Below are 22,176 nucleotides of genomic sequence, written 5' to 3'. Positions count from 1 at the left end.
CTTACCTTAAGGATTTCCACCTGTCTTTTTCTGTCTGGTTTTCCGGACTTTCACTTTCATAGGAAGCCAGATACAAACCTGGAAACAGTAAATATGTGTTATTTCCAATAGCATTGTTAAGCCCCATCTCTCTGCATTCCTGTATATTCTTTTGTACCACACAGAAATTTTAAAACTTCATGGTCCATCAGGTAGCTGGTAATAGTGGGACACTGATGTTTAGCTCACATATCTACCGTGGAAAGCTGTTATGTTAATTTTGATGGAACAGAAAAGGAGCCCAGAATTAAAATATATTAGCACGACCGTCTCATAACAGTATTAAGTAGTTGAACGGTCTCTGGTTTTGCATCTAGAGATCTGGGCCCATTTCCTCCATCACAGCACTGCTACTCAAGAGTTACATGAACATTAAAAACAAGACAGTGAGACCTGACACCTAAACACATAAGCTTTTAGAAACTAAGGATATTCTCATCATTTAACACAACTTTATGTTCCTCAATCTTTTTAAAGCCTATGGGAACATGGTAGCTTAAAAGGATACACAATACCCTCAAGGTAAGTTACAGAAACCAGAGAAGGAATGCAGTGGAAGAAAATAAATGTCTTCCCCCCCGGAAATCTTTACGCTGTAGGATGCATTTTATGAAACCAAAATGAGTCTAGATTGTAGAGTCTTCTCTGCAAAAGCTGGCAGTGCATTAATATCTCACTGTTTTCTCGGAATCACAGGCTGTAATTGGTGTTCACACACATTTCCTCATTTGACTGTTTCATGATGCTTTTATTCTCTAATGCAGGGACCATCTCAGCATTCAAGTCTGTGCTACAAATGCATTATCTTTTAATATTCAAGTGTTGGCCACCATGTCTCCACATCGAGACAAACACAGTACAGCTGCATTTCACATGCCACTGCTGCATCTCTCTCAGATATCCTCCCACCTTTCATTCAGGGCAGTTCTTTCTACTCCGCACTGCCCCTGGGTAATGGGGGAGGCTTCCTGGGGCTTCTGCAAAGGGCATTTCACAAAAGCAGTATGAATATAGGGGAGGACATGAGGGAGAAAATCTGCAAACAATTAGTGGGTTGAGGTCACTCTTTCTCAGTCCAGTAGCCTGAAAACTTACTTTTACTCTGACTTTCATTTTCTGTCCCTTTAGAGCCTAAAACAAGATGAGATGCTTTCATCCTATCTCCTTTTGATACATATTAATCACATTAATTATTCTATTTTGGCAGTCATTCTTAGGATTTAGGCAGGATTTCAGAAGCAGTATTTTGCTTTCTGAAGTAGTCTGTAAAATACAAGCTGTCTGGTCTGATTACCTTGGATTAGTACAGAAAACTGCCTACAGAATGAAGGAAAAATAAATCCAACACCAGAATAGCTTATGGGAAGGTTGCTATAGACAATTCTGTGTGTGACAATGTATAGAGAGGCAGCTGACACGAACCAATATGAAGTGACACAGTCTGACATGCTGGATACCAAACTGACGAGGACAGATAAGTAAAAAAAAAGACAATCAGAGAAATAATTTCAGAACAGGGCTTTCATAGCTACAGCTGAAATTAATAGAAAAGGTTTTCTTAAAAATTCTTTTCTGTAGATAACATGTGTCTTTGTTGTAGAGGAGGAGGTCAGCTGGACTTCATCGCCCTGGGCTGTGTTTACTGAAGAGATGACAGTGCTGGTTTGTGAGAGAGATTAGCTCTGGTTACATCAATCACAGAATGAGTGGCTAAGGGACAGCTGACATTCACAGCAGCCCATGACATGCTTGTGTGGCCCCTTTTTGTGATTACAAAAAGAGGGCCACAATGGCAGCTTCCCAGACAGTGCCTTATAGAGATGCTACAGACAAGAGAAACGCCATCAGGCAGCAGCTTCATCTGCTAGAAGGTTGTATTTGCAAAAACACATTGATAGACAGGGGTTAAACAAGCGGTTTGGCAGGAAAGCTAGGAAAGAGCTGGGACTAGTCAGTGAGAGAGATCACCAAAGCATGGATCAGGGTGTTAATTAGCAGTGATGAAGAGAGACATTTGCAGTGATTAATGATTATACAGTCTTACCATCTTCTGTAAAAATGGGAGCAGTGTGCAAGTAGTGGATGATGTTAGGGTCTTGCTCAAATGGACACTCCACTTGCTTCCATGTTATAAATTCTCCTACTTGCTTAGCCAATTCCAGAAATTTCTGTAAACATAAAATCATTCCACTCAGATACAGTAAGATTATCTCAAGTTCAGTGTTTGATGGTCTGCACGGAAAATTGCAGGCCAATAGTCTCAGGCAGCCCCTCAGCTGTTGGAATGGGATAGGTAAAAACATTTTTTAGATCTTACTTCAAAGTTGACGTGTCCATTTGGAAGGCGATTAGCACATCCCTCATTCAAAAAATAAATGTCTTTGATCAACAGGCTGAAGAAGGGGATCACAATCTGTGGAGAGAAATGACATAACCATTATCTTTTCAGTTCAGTATTTTCTCTGCATGAAAGAACAACTCAATCGGGAGAGATGAGAATAAAGAAGTATTAACTTTCCAGTGTGCTGTGCACTTAAAAAGCAGTACAACGACAGGCAGGCCAAAGGGCAGTAGTGTCTAGAGAGACCTTCAGCCACCAGCAGAATGTATGCTGAGATGAAAAGTGAACTGAACCAAATGTTCACTGGGCAGAATACCATGACTAAGAAAATGCTATAAGCCCAGTTTACTATCAACAGCATCACTGTCTGATGACAACATCAGACAGCAAAGAGCAAAATAACATTGCAGAACTCTTCCCTTTCCTGTTGTGTCCTTATAAGCAGGGATGTTGAATACACAAATCAAGCAATTTAAACACAGGTGGGAACCAAAGAACCGGTATTGTCCCTGGACAAGGAAAGACAGAATAAAATTTGATGACCAAGGACTTGTCTACAAACAGTTAATCAGGAGCTGTTTCATTTTCAACAGCTCCATGCATGGCTAGCTCTTGAAGCATGTAATTTCCTTCCTGATGTCTGATTAGTACAACCTGCTTCTCCAAATTAACCTGCAGACAACAGGATTGAAAATATTAAGCTGGTTGACAGGAAACTGCCAACAGTAGCCAGAGAGACCATTGCAATTCTCAAAATTAGCCCTGGACATCATCCAGGGAAGAGTGGCATATAACAGTGATCCAAGCCTTCCCTTGAACCCATTAGAGTTGGGTCAATTTGCTATAAAAGAAGTCTATTTCTGGGTAGAACTCTTGAAATTAATGGAATTACAAGCAGGGATAAATAAATTTGCTGCCAGATGTTCTACAGCAGAAAGCAGTAGCAGCACTCCTGAAGTGCATCCTCAGAACCTCAGCAGAGATCCAGAGTGAAGCAGACTCCCTCAGGGTCCTTGTCTCACAACTCAGAGGGAAAAGAAAGATAACACAAAGGACCAGTCCCTGAAAGCTGACTCCCAGGGCTCTGGGATTCGGCAGCCAAACCTCAGTGTGCCCACCTCTCCAGCAGTGCCACTGTGACAGCAAAAGGCCACTTGGGGGGTTTGAGCTGAAGGTCAGCAGCTGCCCCTTTGAGAATTTTCCTGTGGCAGCAACATCTGTCTTTTAAACCACCAAGTACAAACTTGGCCACCATTAACATAAAGCAAAACACTGCATGGCAGAGTGTCCAAAGTTTCCACTGGGCTGTTTGTATATTAACTGAAGTGGAGCTTGTTAAGCAGCATCAAAGCTAAAGCACCTTCATGGCAAGCAAGAACAGCCAAGAGAGCAATCCTTTAGTTGAGTATTTAATGTTATTCCATCTCATGCTGTACATCAGCTGTAACAGGATCTGAAATGGACCCAGAACAGGATTGGCAGCAGTTATTATCCAGTCTACATGGATGCTACAACGCTGTGATGCTACAATGAGTGTGAACGAGCCATAGAAGTCAAAACACTGAGGCAAGGAATCCACAAGCTACTGCCAGTGTGTGTTGTGAAAATGGAAGCCAATTTCTGTTCCAGCTAAAATACCACATCTAGTAAACTGTTAAAGATCTGCATCTCTGCTGGCTTTCTTATGGGACAGCCATGGATAAACTCCGTAATGTCACTGCAACAGCCATAAAAAAGCCTGGACTGACACTCCAAGAACCACTGGATACTTATCCTGATACATTCCGCTGACGAAACTCAGGAATGAAAACAAACCACAGCCTATCCTCCCAAAATGCTGAGCCCTCCTATTAAGGTCAGGTGGAGCAATTTCTAGTCAAACTGAGCTAAGTGTGTTTCAGGATTTATTTTCCTGTTACCCAAACTAGATCAGTCGACCTGCAGCAAAGAATACAACTCCATGTGATTTGTTTTCTACCAAAAATGATGATGACTCTCTAACCAGTGTGGTCTTAAAAGGTGGAAAGATACAGAGAGCTGGAGCCACACACTGATCCCCAGCTAGAAATCACTGCCAGGGTCTGTCTACATATTTTTTGCAGGCAGATGTGAGCTTGTTCTGCCCTGCTCCACTGCCTGGGAGCAAGGTCAGCACCATTAGTGGTACTAAACATGAAGGAAAAGGCTTGCTGAGAGGCAAGGTACACAAATGTGGGCTGGATGCCAGGCTAATACAGCTACAGAGCCCCCAGTCAGCTCAGAACATGGCAGAGCTTGTTCTCATCTCATCCAAAAGGCACCAGAGACATACCCGAGGATACTAATTCTCTACACATTTCCATGGAATTGCTGTATTTTGATCACCATTTATTTCTCCAATAAAAATATATTACTGTGTATGTTTTGCTTTCCAAATTTCTGTAGGAAAAGCAACAAAAGTGGTTACAATTATACTCTAATACTGGCTTCAATCCAGGCACTTTGCTAGCATAAAACCTGGGTTAGTGCCAGAAACTGATATTTCTCTCCATTTTTATCCCCCCTCCATGCCATCCAACCCACCCACATGCCGAAGGACAATTGCCTCCTGCAGAAAGAAGAAAGTTAATGAGATCCAACGTGTTCTTGCTCCACAGTATCAGACAGCAACAACACACAGTGCTGTGCTGTATGTACTCCCAACATTTCAAAGCCAGAGACATGCCATAAGTACAATGCAGAGTTTCCCAGTGGAATAACTTCATTTTGGAGCTGTCACAGGTCATTTGACTACACAGACAAAACCAGACTTACTAACCAGCACACCCCTCTGCAAGCACAATTCAGTTTGAAGATAAAAATTTTCTTCAGAGTGAGCTTTGCTATGGGTTTGCCAAGAAACAATGTAACATTTTCTATCAAAAAGAAGTGATCATGTTCTTTCAGATGTGTTCAAGTCCATTAAAACAAATAAATTATAATCTTGCTTATAAAAAGAAACAAAATTCCTTAATCCTACAGAAAGCATTACATGATCTGCTGTATCTGACACTGTAAAATACCCAGTATGAGTAGCTACCAAATCATATCCTGGCGCATTTTCCTGAACTAATGTTGTCTACACAAGGAAAACAGAATATGGGCTTTTTCTGATGTAAAATAGACTCCTTTCAATCTAATAACCTCTCTGCCATCAGTATTAACCAGCTGGGGGTAGAGATATGACAGAGATTGCTAACTTCACAGGAAATTAAGTCAAACAATAAAGCAACTGGTTTGAATATCTATGATGGCTGCAGAAGAACTAAACTGCAAAATCATCTCAGACTGACAGGTCCTCTCTGCAGTGAGTGAGAGTTGAAAGAATTGCTTTTCCAGTCACAAACATCCAAATCATCTCTCCTTTGCATAGAGAAGTGCTTTTCAGAACAACTCAGTGTACTCCCATTGCAGCTGAGTCAGCCTGCCACCAGATGCTGATCTCATTTCACTGTAAATGCTGTGAGATTCCATTAGCTTCAGCAGATTTACATCAAATTTACAGGGGTGTGAGATTAGCATCTGGCCTGGCTCCTCTAGTGAATGAATACTAAATTCCATATTGTGCTTGTTCATGCAGTATCTACTTCAGCTTTGCCATGCTCAGAGATTACCCATTTATGACTATAGGCAATTGCAGTGTAAAACACAAACCCTCTCTCATAGAACAAAAAAATAAAGAATTGAATGAAGGAATAAGAAAATTAACAAGAAGCATATTGGGGCACAAAACAAGAGGATCCTACACACTAACATCTTGTCAATCTGATTTTTGCAGCATCAGTGACATGTCAGGAAGCTCCACATCTGCCCTGAACACTGATAAAACACTTCAATTCTTGCTCACTGAGATGGCAGCAACAACCAAATGAAATGAAAATGCACAAGGACAGAATATCATCCCAAGTTTGCTGCAGTGGATTCAGACTAGACTCCCTTGCAGGACTTGTGGTAAATCATCTTTCCGTAATGTAAATGGAGATCCACCTCCTCTTCACTGCTGTGCCCTTTGCTCTCCATCTCACCTCACACATCACACAATAGGGGCTTCTGTGCCAGAGCCTCGGGGCACAGTTGTAACAAAGCACAGCTCCACCTGCATCTGCCAGGCTCATGCTCCATCAACAAAATAAAAGTAGTTTCAGTCTGGAATACCTGTTCCATCAGGTTTATCAATCTAAACAGTGCGAATTTTCCAGGGATGTAGAGACACTTGCAACTAAGTCCTCCATGCTGTGTGTCCTGCCCTCTCTAACCCTCCCAATGTCTGACGTTGGATCCTATCCAGACTCCTTCAATCACTTTTTTTTTTTTTTTTTTTTTACATTTCCAGTTGCATCTTGAAGCACACAGGCCTTGCACTGCTGACCCATGGAAGGGAGGAGAACACTGCATCAAGTGTTTTTGAGCCACTGCCTCCCAGCAGAAATGCACCCCACCCACGTGGAGCTGGATGGGATGTGGTCACACCTACCTTCTCCCTGTTGCTGTGTGCGGTGAGGGACCTGTGAGCAGCCCCCCGCAGCGCTGTCCGGTAGTTGTAGAAGTTGCCAGTGGGGTCCATCTGGTGCTACATGCACAAAACAACACACCTAGGTTAGAAAGTGGCCTGGGTCCTCTAAAGACAATTTTATGCTCAGTTGTAGCAAACCATGAGCAGAGCTGAGCCTCCATCTTCAAAATCCACATACCTGCAGAAGTCCATGCACCATTGTGCACTCCATGTGCAATGAGAGCTCTACAGCCCATGGCTGCCTACACCTTTGGTTTTTCTACTAACAGCTTACTGAGCTTTTATGTGAAGAATAAGCACTGCACATTTTATGTGTGCCAAATCCTGGAATCCTCAATACAAAATACAACCTTGGGTCTTCACTCAACATCCAAGGTATAGGTTGGGAGCTTTACATTCAGCATTGTGCACATGGCTAAACAAAACATGCATCAGTGGAAGCACTGTGGCGTGCATATAGGCTCATATTTTGATTTTTTAAAAATTCCTCTTATTTATTTGAGTACTCTGAATTCCCTCTGTATATCAGCAGCTTTACATCCTCCTCACTACACCTGGGATATTTCAGCTTAGAATCAGGCCCTCTGCCTGTGAAATGTGTCTCCAGACATCTCACACCTGGATAACTATGTAAAATTCCCAAACAAAAATATCTTGAATATAATTAAAGTGCATCAGGAATTTATTTTTTTTTACCTCAAGAATGAAAAATTTGGCTGTTTTCACTTTTGACCAAGTCTTCTTTAGCCTGGAAACTGGACTCATATTCATTCCAGCTATGAGTGAGAGAGACAAAAAGAAAGCCATTGATAAGAGCTGGGATTCCTTTTTCATCTGTGACAGCTGATGGAAGACTCAGCTAGAAGCTGTACTTACAAATGATTGCCATCAGTGAATTAAAATTCCCTATGTTAAAGCACTCTCGGGCAACGTCAATGAAGAATTCGATGACTTGTGCTCGCTGTTTCTTTTTTGCAGGCTGTGAATTAAAATAAATGAGTATCTGTAATGAGCATATGCAGAATTGGAGGTCATCCTAAGCATTTGTTCCATGCATAGCATGGCTTCACGCACAGCTTGGGCCATCTGCTTTCAGTCACTGGCCCTAATTCTGTTCCAGCAATCCAGTGGATGCTGGTGACTGGCAGCCTCCGAAATCAAAGCTTTCACTGCAGTGACACAGAAGAAATTCACGGCAATTCCCAGCCCCAGTGATTGTCTCAGTGCTGGAACAGGCAGCCCAAGCAGCCCTGAAGCAGAGCCTCAGCTCTCTGCTGGCCTCCCTCGAGTCTGTGGGCACATCAGCACAGACTTTCCTAAGGGCAGGATTTCACACCCCTAGAACAGCAGCATCTTTGTCCCAGAAAGAGCTTGTTTCATTGCATTACTCCCTTTCCCCTCTTCTGTCCCTTTAGCAATATGGCCAGGCCAAATGATAGCATTTAAAATACACATTTTAATTGGACTGGAATCACCCTATCTTTTCCAAAGATGATCTTCAAATGGTAATTCTTACATATCACAGGCTCTCCAAGCTCTTTAAACTATTATTATTCCTCCCTTCCCCACCCTTTTCAAGGGGGAAAACATTAATTTCATTTTGATGGACCAAGTTAAACAAACTAAAACCACTACCAAGTTAAGAAACAACAGCCACAGCTACACTAATGGGCAGCAGGACAGAGAGCCATGCAGTGGGAATTCACACACAGAGCAGATCTTTAGAATGACAGATAACAAATATGGCTCCACTAGAATCTTTGCTGGCAGAAATCTCACAGGATAACTCAAGGCATTTTTCCCTCTCTTTTTCCCTGCAGGGTTCATTATTCCACACTGTGCCCCTACTACATCAAGAGAACAGTGCATTCCCCCGTGTGCCGCCGCCTCTGCTTTGCAATATGTTTGTCATTTATCAGGTCGCTTCTGCAAGTGCAATATTGCTAAAACTTACCATCAGATGCTTAGCTGGGTCATAAGAAATAAATCCCCAGGATTGCTTATTAATATAAAATCTCAGAGAGGTACTTCAGGCATGTGGTAAAACATGGCACATGCTTGTAACTTACCATGCAAATTTCTGTTGCTACGAGATAGCAGAGTCTATTGAACCATTTCACATAGGCCTCAAGGTTACTTGTCTTCTTCTGTTCACTGAAACACGTCTGGGGGGGAAAAAGCACAGAAAGATATAACTGTGTTCCAGTCAGCTACCTGATCACTAAGATAAATACTGCAAAAAGGTAATTACTGGCAACATCTCTCTCATGCTCATGGAAGACTGTGCATTTAAGGGCCCCTTTTAAAAAGCCTGCAAGTGGCAGATGGGGGTCTAGCTGGGTGTGTCACAACGCACAATTCACACTGGTGTCCAGAAAACAGCCCTATTTTGCCTGCAGCAAGTGTTCACTGACAGTCTGCACTGACCCTGGTTCACTGGGATATGAACAGCTGGGGCATTGCAGGATTCTGACATCAACAAGGACATGCAGACAAAATAAGACAAGCACGGTCTTCCACAGCAGGCTCAGTTTGTCACTTTGATTCCAGGACTTCCTCCACTTCAGTAAATACAATCACCCACAGTCCTTTTCTGGAGGGGAGGGACCAGAATTTAGTGAAGTGTACATGAGGTAAACAAGAGAAAACACAGTTCTGATTGATTCTTCATTAAAAAAGCCCACTATTTTCCTTAGTGAATTTTCAGAAAAACAGGTTCTTAGCAACCAGCTCTGCCTGGATGGCTATGCTTGAACAGGTCACTTAACATGCCAGAGACACTTCACTGATAAGAGCCATTACAAGAAGCATATTTTTCACTTATTTATACAAAACTTAACATAAATTCCCATAACTGATACAGGCTGTGCGAGCAGATACTTGGCTGAACTCTACCAGTTCCTTTGTCATCAACAGAAAATTTGACTTCAGAGGAGTGATAGGGCAGTTCACACAGCCTGAGTATGTTGCTTGGGATGGTAAGACTTCAAGTCCCTTTTCCAGCTTTAAAGTCTTTGACAGTCTATCTAGGACACTCAGCTCTGGAGTTCAAGAGATTTGTCTGAACATTCAGTAACATCCACTAGAGGGTACCAGAGAATACTGATTTTTGTTTTATTAGGCTGATCATTTCCCAGAGGTACTGTAAACACATGCCACTAAGAAGAAAATCATAATGCATAAGCAAAGATCCATTAATGTCAATGGGATCACCCATATTATGTAAGGTAAACCAGTGACTAAGAACCCCTTCAGAAATGGGGCTTAATATGATTCCCAAGGTAATTCAAAGTAAGAAAACATTCACCTGTGATTCTGTATACAGACGTGTTTAGAAACAGAAATCACAGTACCATGCTATGGAGGATCAAAGCTTAACAGGACTGAAAGTCTGAGCCACTTTATGAATAGACTACAAACACAATAAAAGTGTATTTTTAAAGCATCTCAAAAGTAAATGTTAGCAAGCAGCATGTAAATATCAAAAAACCCAAAGGAAACCCAAATCAGCCCCAGTCTAACCATAGCAGCTGCTTTACATGTCCTCTGTTTCTTGTTCCCTATTACAGCAGAAAGTACACAAACCCCAGGTTTTGTTCTGAAAATAGTATTTCCATCTCAGAACTGCTGTCCTGTGCCAGGGCATAAGAGCCACAGCTAATAACGCAAAACTTGTGAAAAATGTGCAACAGTGAAGTTGAGACAGACTGCTTTTTAAAGGTTAAGCTTTATAAATGGCAGCAATATTTAGCACCTCCCAAGCATCTTCCATCTGCAGCTCAGAATGCTTGATAAACATTCATAAGTGAAGCCTTTTGAAGCCCTCACGCAAGAAAGATGTTTAATATGATCTCCAGCTGGAGGAATCCAGACCTGAACCAACTCCCTGTGCTTGACAGGGGTGTTCTTCATGGGTCAGGGAATATGTGACTCCACATAAGGTTTGTGCTGCTTTGTCCAAAGATGTGTCCAGAGAAGGGCAAAGGAGCTGGGGAAGGGTCTGAAGCACAAATCTGATGAGGAGCAGCTGAGGGAGCTCAGCTTGGAGACAAAGAGGCTGGGGGGGAACCTTTTTGCTCTCTACAGCTCCATGAAAGGAGGTTGTAGGGCAAGGAGGCTTGGTCTCTTCTCCCACATAACAAGCAGCAGGACAAGGGGAATTGGCCTCAAATTGTGCCAGAAGAGGTTTAGATTGGATATTAGGAAAAATTTCTTCACTGACAGTCAGTCATTGGAACAGGCTGCCCAGGGAAGTGGTGGAATCACCATCCCTAGAAGTGTTCAAAAAATGTATGGATGTGGCACTTGGGGACATGGTTTAGTGGTGGCCTCGGCAGTGCTGGGTTAAGGGTTGGAGTCGATGATCTTAGAGGTCTTTTCCAACCTAAACTATTCTGTGATTCTCTGTACAATGCTCTCCCCCTGGGCTGTGTCTTGGCACAGAAGCTTTTCTAAATTGACCATGCAGAGCATGAAGAAAAGTTCCAAACTACCCCACTTCGATCAGCCTTGCTGACTTGAAGCCCAGGTGGCTGAAATCTCATCGTGGCTGGTTTGGTATCTTGTGTTTCTGACACACATTTGCTGCCTTGGGGTTCCTTTTTAAAGAATACTATCAATGCCCAGAATACCTGAAACTCCATCCCTGACTATTTCCCTCATCCCGAAACAAACTGCAGAATTTCCCTAAGTCCAAAAAGAGAAGGAAAGGGCCCAATGTTGCACATTTCATCCTTTCATCCATCCATCCATCCATCCATCCATCCATCCATCCATCCATCCATCCATCCATCCATCCATCCATCCATCTTTTCACCACTGCAAGCTATTTTGGGGCTCTTTGTGCAGCACTACAAACACAGGTCTTCCTGATACCTTTGTCATCCAATGAGGAAATTCAGCCATTGATGTATGATCTCAGTGGGAGCCCATACACAGTTCAGGGGAAGAATTTTCCACCCTCTTTCTTTTCAGACAGTATGTGAAATCTCTGAATTTCCTAGCTCTCCTAGCTCTTTCCTTATTGAGGCACTCACTGAAATGCTGCTTTAAACCTCAATGGAATCAGTGGAAAGACTCCAAGTGGCTTTCACAGCCTTTGGATGAAGCCTTGATCAAGCACTCTGTTCCCTGTGGTGCTTTGGGTTAAAAGCTATTGTGTAGGGAGAGAAGAGTTGATTCATGACGCACTGACTCACTGCTGTGGTGTCTGGGCACACACTGAGGGCATTACATCACATCCAGAGCCTTTACTCCTTCAGCAGAGCAACAGACATTCCCTGGCTGTGCACAGTTACAACCATCTGTCCCAGTCAAAGCGGCTTGGGAGGAACAAGCCTGAAAGCACAACATCAGGGCGGTGGCCAGCTTGTCCCCAGGAAGGAATGGCAGTGACCTGCTAGTGCGAGCTCTGCCAACAGGCTCCCATCCTTGCCATGACAATACAAGTCACCAGTTGGCCTGGCCCTGGTCAGCTCTTGACTCAGGCCCTGCTCTTGGGGACCTCATCACATCTGAACAAACTGTGGTCACAGGTGACACTTTGTATGTGGAGAAACCATACCTTGGTGCCATCCAGAGGGTCTTTATGTACAAACGCTTGAACAAATTCCTCGGGTCCAATGTGACTTAGTCTTTCCTGTGGAGGGTAGGGAGTGGGAAGAGAGAGGGAAAAGTAAGAAAGCACCCCAGAGTATCTTCTGTTCCTCTTGGTAAGACATTGTAATTTTCTGTCAGCTCTGAGTGGTGTCACCAAACTGGTAGACAGCCAACTAACCAGACATTAAAATTCATAATAACAATTAGAACTATGTCAGCAGAAAGATGAAAATTAGAATAAATACGTCTCATTACTGACAAACCACAGTAAGAGTCCCCTCCACTGCGCTGGATGCACAGGGCTTCACCTTGGAGCCAGCAGGCATCAGTTCTGTGCCTGGTGCTGCCTCACCCCTGCTGTGGTCCAACATTCTCAAAAGCCTTGTTTCCCAGCTGCTAAATGGCAGTAATGCTGTTATCTGGTGCCCACAGCAGTCCACTGCTCAGCTGCCCACACAGGGCTCTGCCCTGACTCCCTGCCCACTGACCCTCAGGTGCTGTCCCGGGGTGGTGGCTCTGGGTCACTGGGTAAGGAAGGCACTGAGAATGCACGTGACACTTTAAAGGCTTTGCTTAAACTATAGAGTGTCCCAGGCACTAAGCAAAACAAGAATAAATGAAGTATCCAAATCTCTCAGTAAAAGACAGCTCCTGAAAAAATGTGGCAGCTCCAACCACACAATGACCTTCCTGCTAGGCTTTTCACTCCCCTCGAACATGTTTGTTAGAAAAATAAATGTTTTCAGTAGGTTGTAGGCCACAAATGTATTTCAGAGGAGGTATTTTGGAATTCCTACAGCCCAAACTTAGAACACCCAAGCAACAATAAAATAAATGGTAATTTGGCTCAAGGGAAAATTTTATGTCTACTCCTATGCTTTTTCTCTGAGCCTATCACCTTAACACTGATAACTGTATCTGTAACTCTTACTGATCAGTAACTGTTTTAAACAAGTAGCAAATAATTCTTACTAACAAATAAGCATCAGACAGTTTCAGTGCAAAGCACTCGATGTATCAGACATAGCAATGGAAGAGAAGGTAGAGAACATTGATTACAGCACAGTGGAATTAAAATCTCTAGCTGCATTTGTTTTAAAAAGGCAGTGATGCCTCAGTTACAGGGAATTTTCCCTTGGAAGACAGTTGTACTGTGGAAGAGGAAAAAAACAAAAGCAAGAAAAAAACTCAATGCAAAAGGACTTCTACTCTCTGGCTTAGGATATATAAAGCAAAGAGAGCCAAAGCGGCATATTCTGAAAACTAACCATTCCACTTCTTGACAAATAGAATACCAACTATCTTCAGAATTCCAAAGGTTGATTTCCTAATACTCGCTCCAATCCACTTGCATTTCATGGTTTTTTTTTCCCATGCTTCCCCTCAAGGATGAGCAGTGTCCACAGGAGGACAGGCAGCAGGGCACCAGAGCAACAAGAGATCTGCAGATGGCAGCAATGTTTTACATTCTCCTGTGCACATCCAGGAGGTCCATGGGGAGGACCTGACCCTGGGAGAAGGGTGTGCAGCATAACAGCCCATCCAAGGCTCCAGCACTGCAATTTTTCACACAAGAGCCTGTTAGGGAGCAGACTGCAGCCCAGCACAGGGGGAACAGCAGGATTTTGTGGGGGTGCTATCTGCACACCCTTATGTGTCCATGCACAAAATCCCAAAGGGAAGAATGAAAGCCACATAAGACAACTCACATGCTTTGTATATCTGGAGAAATGGATTTGAACTGCTAAAATTCCTTCCAGATTGATAAAAGGGTTAATGATCAGCCATTTCAATAGCACCTGCAGAGCTTGTGGGGTCTGAGCACCTTATTAGAAGTGACATTCCTGGGACTTGACTTTGCTGGGATAGGGGTCTCATTTCACAAACAAGCAAGCTGAAGTACAGTGAACTGCTCCAAGATGCACAGGGACACTCTAATACATAGTTTGCTTCCCAAGCATCTCTTAAACTGTCAAACTCTGCCTCCTGCTGCAGTGCTGATACAGCATGGGATGTGCTGCAGCAGTGCAGACATTTTTTGGTTATGTCTGGAATACTTAGCAGCTGATGGCTCAAAATAACATCTCTGGCTGCAGAAGTTGGGAACCATTCCCACTTACCAGCTCCACATGTGTCAGCTGCTGAGCCAGGGTGTAAGGGTCACTGCAGACGCTCAGGATTTCTCTCTGAATTGATGGAGGTTTAGTTTTAAAGGCAACCAGCTTATCAGAGACAGCAGTACTGATCTTGACAATCCCTTCTTGCCCATGGCTGAGGGTTGCAAGCTTCTGATTCAGGGCTTGCAAAAGCTGGTTCATCTTTTTCCAGTAAGCCTAGAGAGACAGGGAGAGAAACATAAGCCACCCAGAAAACTTGACATAGGAGTGCTTTTTTATGCTGAATTTTCCTTTCTGCAAAATACTCCTAAGCCAGCAACAGGTTACCATTTTATTTCCAACAAGCCTATTTCAGAATAACCAGTTGGCTTAATTACAGTTCTGTGCTCTGGACACAGAGGCTGCAGTCAAGAGAAGAAGCAGGCAGGACTGGTGGGTTGGGCTGGCACTGATACTCCAGATTCCTGCCAACATCAGGTTCAAAGGAGAGGCCATGCTACAGTATGAGTTACTGCAGCTTTCTGGAGCACAGCAGCTTTTGGGTACCTATCTTTTATGTCAGCTACATGTTGGCTGAGAACTCTACCTGTTAATGGTGCCTTGTCAACTCTTATTTATTAGGAATAAGAAATGTTTCTAATGCTATTTTCTCTATCCTTTTGACCTGAATGCAGAAAAAGCCTGCAGCTGCTTGCTACCCAGCTGGAGTGGCTGGAGCATTGTGTAGCTTTGAGTATTTAATATCCAAATGTTAATTGCTACTGAAGGAAGCTCATAGTGTATTCCAAGCACAGCCATGTGCTCAGCAGGATCATCATTACCAACTTCCCAGGTTGTTCTCAGAGCTGAAGCAACTCTTTACAGACAATGAGTGGAGTCTCTGGCCATGGAGGATGGGCAGAAATTACTTCACCTCTTCACAACTGACAGATGCAAACATCACAGAACTGAGATAACAGACCAGGTGGATGGGCTCTAAAGACAAAGGTTAATTGGAAATGTCCTTGGCTAGACTGTGCCTCACCACAAAGAACAACACACACCTGTGTCATGTCCCAAGCTGGACGCAGTTCAAGTGAGTCTTTGGGAAGTGTCATGGGTTAGCAAAGCATAGTCTCGGAAGTGATGTTCTTGCAAAGGGGTGCTTACAGCTCCTCTGTGACCTGACAGAACCTATCAGCTGGCCAGTTTGAATATGGACAATTCTTTGAGCCACTTAAAATTGTGACCGCCTCTGTGATCCACACTTCAGAATAGACAAACCCCAGGCAGAGCTCTCTCTCGTTTCCGGCTGGGACAGGCGGCTGCGGGCCCCGTGCGGGGGCCAGCGGGACCAGCCCAGGCCCTGCTCGGGCCAGGCCAGGCCGGGCCACGGCCATCCTGGAGCCGGTGGGCCCTGCTCCACCCACGGAACCCCCCCCAGCCCTGCTGTGGGCAGCCAGAGCGGCCCAGCTCCCCCTCTCCAGTGCAGCCAAGATTCAGCCGAAAGCTGCCCACCACTGTCCGGCAAAGATCATGTGAGCAACAGCGATAAGAGAAATTCCAGCTGCAAGGCCTGGGTGAGATTAACCCTTTTAGTGCTGTGAAGAGCTGAAAACCTGAGGGAGGAGAAAGAGGAGATGCTTAAAGCTGAAATTCTGTTGTAAAGCTATGATATATCAGAGTACCTGTTGTAATCTCATGAAGGCATGGGGGGTGGAGCGTTCAACTTGTACTTGTGAGCAAAGCACCTGTGCTGAGATAGGCAGATGCTGAAGCAGCTGTAATTTGATGAGAAGTTTGAACAGGGAGAGATGGAAGCCATGAGGGCTCTTACTCCACATGGAAAGGGGAAGACCTCTGTTCCTAGAGATGCTCCCAGAGATAGTCCTAGAGATAAAGATGAGGAAGACCCTTTGCTCCCAGGGAAGGAGGAGGGCCTCTGTTCTTAGAGATGAAATTCTCCCCGAGATGGGTGAAGAGAACTTTTGTTTCTGAACGGCTCAACCTTAAAATTGCACCCCAGTAGCTCAAGATTGGACCCTCAAAAGCAGTTGTGGGAAAAGCTGCAAGTCGTGGGAGGGGGACTCTCACATGATGCAAGCAGAGAACCAACCCGGGTGGCTGTCTCATTGTGATAGTTTCTCCATAGCATGAGCAAGAGAGACTCCTCTTCCTAAATGGACTGAACAAGGTTATTATGGAAGTGGTAAACAGACTGAACATCTCAAGGGTTGTCTTTTTTACATTGTCAGTGGAAGAAGGGAGGAAGGTGGGGGGAAGAGAAGAGTTCTGAAGGTGGTATGATTTTATTTTTTTTCTTTTCCCCTCTTTTAGGTCTGTTAATAAATTTCTTTATATTCTTTCAAGTTTGGTGCCTGCTTTGCGTTTCTCCTAATTCTCATCTCACAGAAGGTAAATAGTAATGAGTATTTTAGACCAAACCACTACAGGAAATAATCCCATGGTTTAGATCCAGCCCGTCTTCTTCAGAGTCTTCAGTGTTAGGCATTGACAGCATTCATGTTTGAATTGTTCAAGGAACCAGAAACCAGACTCCGTGCTCTTCTCACCTGCACAGAATTCCATCTGCACATGGAGATAGCACCTTCTCCTACTTCACAGTGAAGAATAACTTCTCACATCTACTCTGTCTTCACTACAGGGTAGGAAAAGCTGGAGACATTCAGAACATCCCAAGTGCTTCAACTTTTGCTGCAACACTTTGTAACTTTGATGCAACTTTTTTAATAAAGGTTTCACGTTGCTCACTTGGACTCACATTGCTCTCCTTTCACTTAAGGAAGATGCTCTCTTGAGCTGGGCTAGAACGTGGACCAGGTAAGCAGGATGTAGTCAGGCTTTATTTTTTGTAAAACAGAGCTGTTAAGTCTGACATGAAGCCAGTACCCAGCAGGCAGGAGGGACTTGTCTTGGAGAATGACAACACACAATGTATTTGGAATCAAATCCCACAGGTGGAGTGAAAATTGAGTGAGGAAAAGAAAACCCCACTCTTTCAGTTTTTATCTGTTACTGATGTATATTAGCTCCAAGGAAGGCCTTCTTCATGTAAATCCTCATGTCAACAAATGGCCACACTTTTGATTTACAAAGACTGTTCTGGACCCAAACTACTGACCACCATGTAAATATTTCTCTGTTTAACATCCAGGTGTGTTTGCAAATCTCAGCACAGCTTATGAAGCTCTCTGAACACAACATTATTTTTTAGTGAAAACTCAAATATTCGGTATTTTGTGAACTTATTTTGTAAACAGGGACCTCAGTTTTTTGGGGCTGGGGGGACAGCACTGAAAGCCAGGCCTTCTAATGAATATAAAACATCTGGCTAAAAGACTTAGCTGGAAATCCAGCTCCTCTTTCTAAAAGGAGTTTGCATGAGAAATCTTGGACCTGCCCTGTCTGTGCAGTATCAAATTCTTCATAGTTTGGATTAAAAGCCACAAAGCTGCATAAAATTGCTTGAAAGACATGCATATTAGCCAGTCTTTCAATAAATCTTCATCAAGAGATAGAGTTTCACCTCATTTTGTAGGGCACATGGCACAAAAAATAGATACAGACAACAGTAAACAAAGACTCAGGTAGGCCAACCACCTAATAAAGAATGAAAAAGGGAGACACTTAAAGGAAACAAACAATTACACAGAAGTCAGAGCTCTTGAAGAGACTCACTGGAAATCAGTTGGGTGCACCTTGCCTAGAAATCTTCTTTGTGCACGTTGGGGGAGAAATAAAAAAAACGTAAAATCCTGCTTTTGCCCTTCTAAAATAATTTCCTGCCTTCTTTGAACTACATCCACTAACTGAAAACAACATTGTTCATTACCTTCAACATGCTGGTAATTATCTTGCCACAAAGTGACCCCCCACCATACAGGGGCTGCATGCTGGACTTTATCAACCAATTTCACTTCACTGCCACATTAACAGTCAAAAGAAGCACACTACTGTTTAATATTTAAAGAAAATGTTTCGTTCTTAACTAGGAAAGTTCCTCTGAAGACAGCAGGCCTCAGCAGGTGGCTTAGGAGCTCAAATTTTAATTAAAATTTCTAACTCTAAATGCAAATCACAGCACTTACTAAGAAATGCTTCTCAGCATGGACACCTTTATAAGCACATCTCAGCCTTTAGAAAGTGGACTCTACAAAGGATAGGAACAGACACTGCAGGGGAGAATCCTGCACTGACCTACATGGACTAGATGACATCACAAATCTTTCAGTCTTTAATTTCTGTGGTTCACAACGAGAACAACTTTCTTCCAAAAAACTAACAGCCACCATCTCTCTTCTGTGCTGTCCCTTAAAGAAAGGAAATTTGCATCTGGAGGATATGAGCTGTTTCTTAAATTAATTATTGATTTTGCTCAGGCATAATCACTCGCAATTACAGTGCCTAGTAATATCACTGAAAAACAGTGATTTGAAACTAATGTAGTCTGAGGCCCCCCAGGGCACCCACAAGCATTTGTACACAGCTGTGCAGGCTCCAGAGCAAAGGTGTGCAGTGCTTGCTCAGGTTAGACAAATAAACCACTGCTTTCCATGCAGAAAGTTGATTTATAGCATTTATGATTCTTCAGCAGGGCAGCTACTGCTGTTAAAGAGCACACACTAAGTTCCTGTTCTCCGCCCTCTGGGCTGGTTCCTTCTTTCCTGAGGACACGATTTTGGTGGGTCTGTATAGGGTTCCCTCTCTTCTGATGCTGAAGGGCTACAAGGCATCTTTTGTGGTGGCTGGCCAGGAGCAAGTCCATTGCCTCTTTCCCTTGAGGGAATTTTACTGCTCTGGTTAATGGAACTAAATCCACTTTGGCTCTTTCCGAGTTTTTTTGTTGCCTTCACCTCCACCACTGTGTCCCACAGCTTCCCCTTCCTGCCCCTTCTCTCCCATGGGCTGCCCAGCCCAGCCAGTCAATCCATGGCAGCCTCCAGCTCCCTGAAAGTACCAGACATGATGCCAGCCCAGTCCAAGAGCAGCTGTTCCCATTTATGACATATTTCATGTGCATAGGAGAGCCCAATTTCTTTTTTGTTGTGCTGAAGCCCTGCTAATTCCTTCTGTCATCTCTCCACCCTTCTCTCTCTCATCCTCATGGGTATGTTCTTGTTGTCCTACTGGACTGCACCCCTCTGTGGCTTGAGGCCAGGCCCTGATGTAGCCAGTGGAACTGAATTCTTCCACATCCCATGGTTAACCTAGAAGTAATTAGAGACTCTGTGTACTATTGGCTTATTATTTTCATGAACTTTGTGGTCTTTTTAATGTTTCCAAATTAATTTATGGGGTTCACCCACCTGAATTTGCAAGCAGGTCTCCCAGAGGCTCCATTCACTGTGACCCACTGTGCCACACACAGAGCTCACATATTTGAACACCAGGATCATACAGACATCTAGCCTGAGTTTGTGCTCAGCAGGCCACACACTGCTGTCTTCTGCCACTTCCATGCTCCCAGACAAGCTACATGTCCATTAATATTAGTATTATCTTTAAGAACTTGGATCCAGAGAAGCTGGGGATGCCCCACCCTTGGAAGTGTTCAAGGCCAGGTTGGACAGGGCTTGGAGCAACCTAGCCTAGTGGAAGGTGTCTCTGCCCATGGCAGGGATGTGGAACAAGATGGTCTTTAAGGTCCCTTCCAACCCAAGCTAGTCTGTGATTCTATGGTTCTAACTTGGGAGATCAAAGCTCTGCTGCTATTTGAATTGTCACCAGCACATTCAGTCTATGCTATGCCTTCATATATTCCTTCTGTAAAATGGGAAATTCAGTGTGCAGGAGATAAATTCCAATGCTCACTCTGGTGTGTCCCCATGTCACTGCCCCAGGAGCACCTAAAGAGAGATGAGGCTTTTAGGGGAGCTACTACAAGTTTTTACCATTTTAGGAGATCGAAACTCAGAGTAGCCAGGAACAGAATGTGGGAAAAGGAGGAAAAGAAGGAAAAGGAGGAACCAAGTGGGAAAAACTTAACGTATCAGCAGAACATCCCAAGTCAGGCATCCTCACCTCATCACATGGGGCTATCCTGTGAATCATGTCTTTCAGGTGGCCAATCATCCGCTCTTCCTGAAAGTCATACGGGAATGTCTCTGTCCACTCTGTTAGCAACTGTAAGATTTTGGGTCCAAATTTTCTGATTCGAGCCTGAAATGAAAACCATTGAATGACGGAATGAGGGACTGAAACATATTTACTCACTGAAGTCTCTCACTGTGTGTGTCATTGAACGTGGGGCCAGGTTTTCAAAGAAGGCATTTACATTGCACCTGCAAAACCTGCACACATGCATACAAAGAGAGTGGTGCACAAATAATACATTTTGGCATGCAAAATATACCAGAACTTAGGTGCATGCACAACTGCCTGTTTTACATGCAGATTTAAGTATTCTGCACACGCAATTGGCCTGTTTACGGTTGGATGAACATTTTGTTGGTGCAACCTTTATACCTTTTTTAAAAACATCTGGCCTTTTTTGATGATTCAAATCATTTGTTCTTCCCTTTTGTACTTACAACTCTTCTATATTTTCATCCTTCTCTGAAAAACTGGAATGAATTTCTTGACCAACAAAGACGTTTTTTGCTCTTTTGCTTTCTGGCTGTACCAAAAAAACTGCTTAGTGACCAGCAGCAGATGCATAATGAAGAAAAGATGGACAAAACAGCAGCACTTTTGTAACTTTACCTGGGCTGCTGATAATGTTGCTCTCTTCCCACATGAGCTCAAGGTCATGATGGGACAAGGACACTCACTCACACAGCACACAGCTGATGCCCACTTCTGGTGTAGGTGTATCTGAGGATGTGGCAGTGGGAATAGACAGGATGGGGCAAGGAGGGAAATGCGGGGAATGGCACAGTTGGTGCGTTAGTGCTCTCAAAAGACAGCCAGTGCGGCTGCCCCCAAAGCTTTCATCCTGCATTATGTGAAAAGGAAATGGTGTTAAACAACAAACTGCATTTTTATTTACAGAAAACACAGACCGAAACAAACAGCCTTCTTCTGCATCCCACGTACTGCAGCTGAAGTGTATCCTGTAATCAGGAAAAATTATACTCTTAAGCTCCCCAGCTCTTTGTTTTTCAACCAAGGTGGTTAAAATGCATATTTCAGCTTTCCACCAACAACAGGTTTCAATGAACCACATCTCTAAAAATAACTGCTGTCAGCTAGCATTAAGCTCAGGCTCAAAGACCAGCAGGTGGCTGCTAAAGGGAAAGCTTTATTGGAAACTACAAAGGTCTGGGGAGACATTTGCTCCAGCTGTGTAAACTGCATTACGAATTGATGGAGAGGACTTTGTGCAAGTCACAGGACATGGGATGGGAGGTTGCTTGTGTACAAAGTCTCAAAATCAGCCCCACTGTCCGGAACACAAAATCAGCTGTGGTCCCACCAACCCTGTGTTGCTACAAAACCCAGATGCACCTCAGGCAGATAAGAAATCTTCATAATAAGACAGTGTTTCTCATTTCTTGGAAGTTTAATGAGCAGCAAAACTTTGCAGCGCTCACATTTTAATCCTTCCAAAC

General features: G+C 43.6%; 1 protein-coding gene across 2 annotated transcripts in view; it reads right to left on the bottom strand.

Annotated features, from left to right (window-relative positions):
- Positions 1-22,176, bottom strand: part of RASGEF1C (RasGEF domain family member 1C) — a 76,725-nt gene that overhangs the window by 8,101 nt on the left and 46,448 nt on the right. For both annotated transcript variants that reach the window (XM_069029296.1, XM_069029297.1), the window contains exons 4-13: positions 20,648-20,785; positions 14,630-14,842; positions 12,475-12,549; positions 8,981-9,076; positions 7,788-7,890; positions 7,608-7,687; positions 6,873-6,968; positions 2,357-2,452; positions 2,084-2,207; positions 6-78 (exon numbers count right to left, since the gene is read on the bottom strand). In XM_069029296.1, the coding sequence (XP_068885397.1) occupies positions 6-78; positions 2,084-2,207; positions 2,357-2,452; positions 6,873-6,968; positions 7,608-7,687; positions 7,788-7,890; positions 8,981-9,076; positions 12,475-12,549; positions 14,630-14,842; positions 20,648-20,785 (1,094 nt within the window). The remainder of the gene's footprint in view (positions 1-5; positions 79-2,083; positions 2,208-2,356; positions 2,453-6,872; positions 6,969-7,607; positions 7,688-7,787; positions 7,891-8,980; positions 9,077-12,474; positions 12,550-14,629; positions 14,843-20,647; positions 20,786-22,176) is intronic.

The sequence above is a fragment of the Aphelocoma coerulescens genome, chromosome 13 (genome assembly GCF_041296385.1).
Source record: "Aphelocoma coerulescens isolate FSJ_1873_10779 chromosome 13, UR_Acoe_1.0, whole genome shotgun sequence".
Classification (NCBI taxonomy): Eukaryota; Metazoa; Chordata; class Aves; order Passeriformes; family Corvidae; genus Aphelocoma; species Aphelocoma coerulescens.
This window is presented reverse-complemented; position numbering and strand designations above follow the sequence as displayed.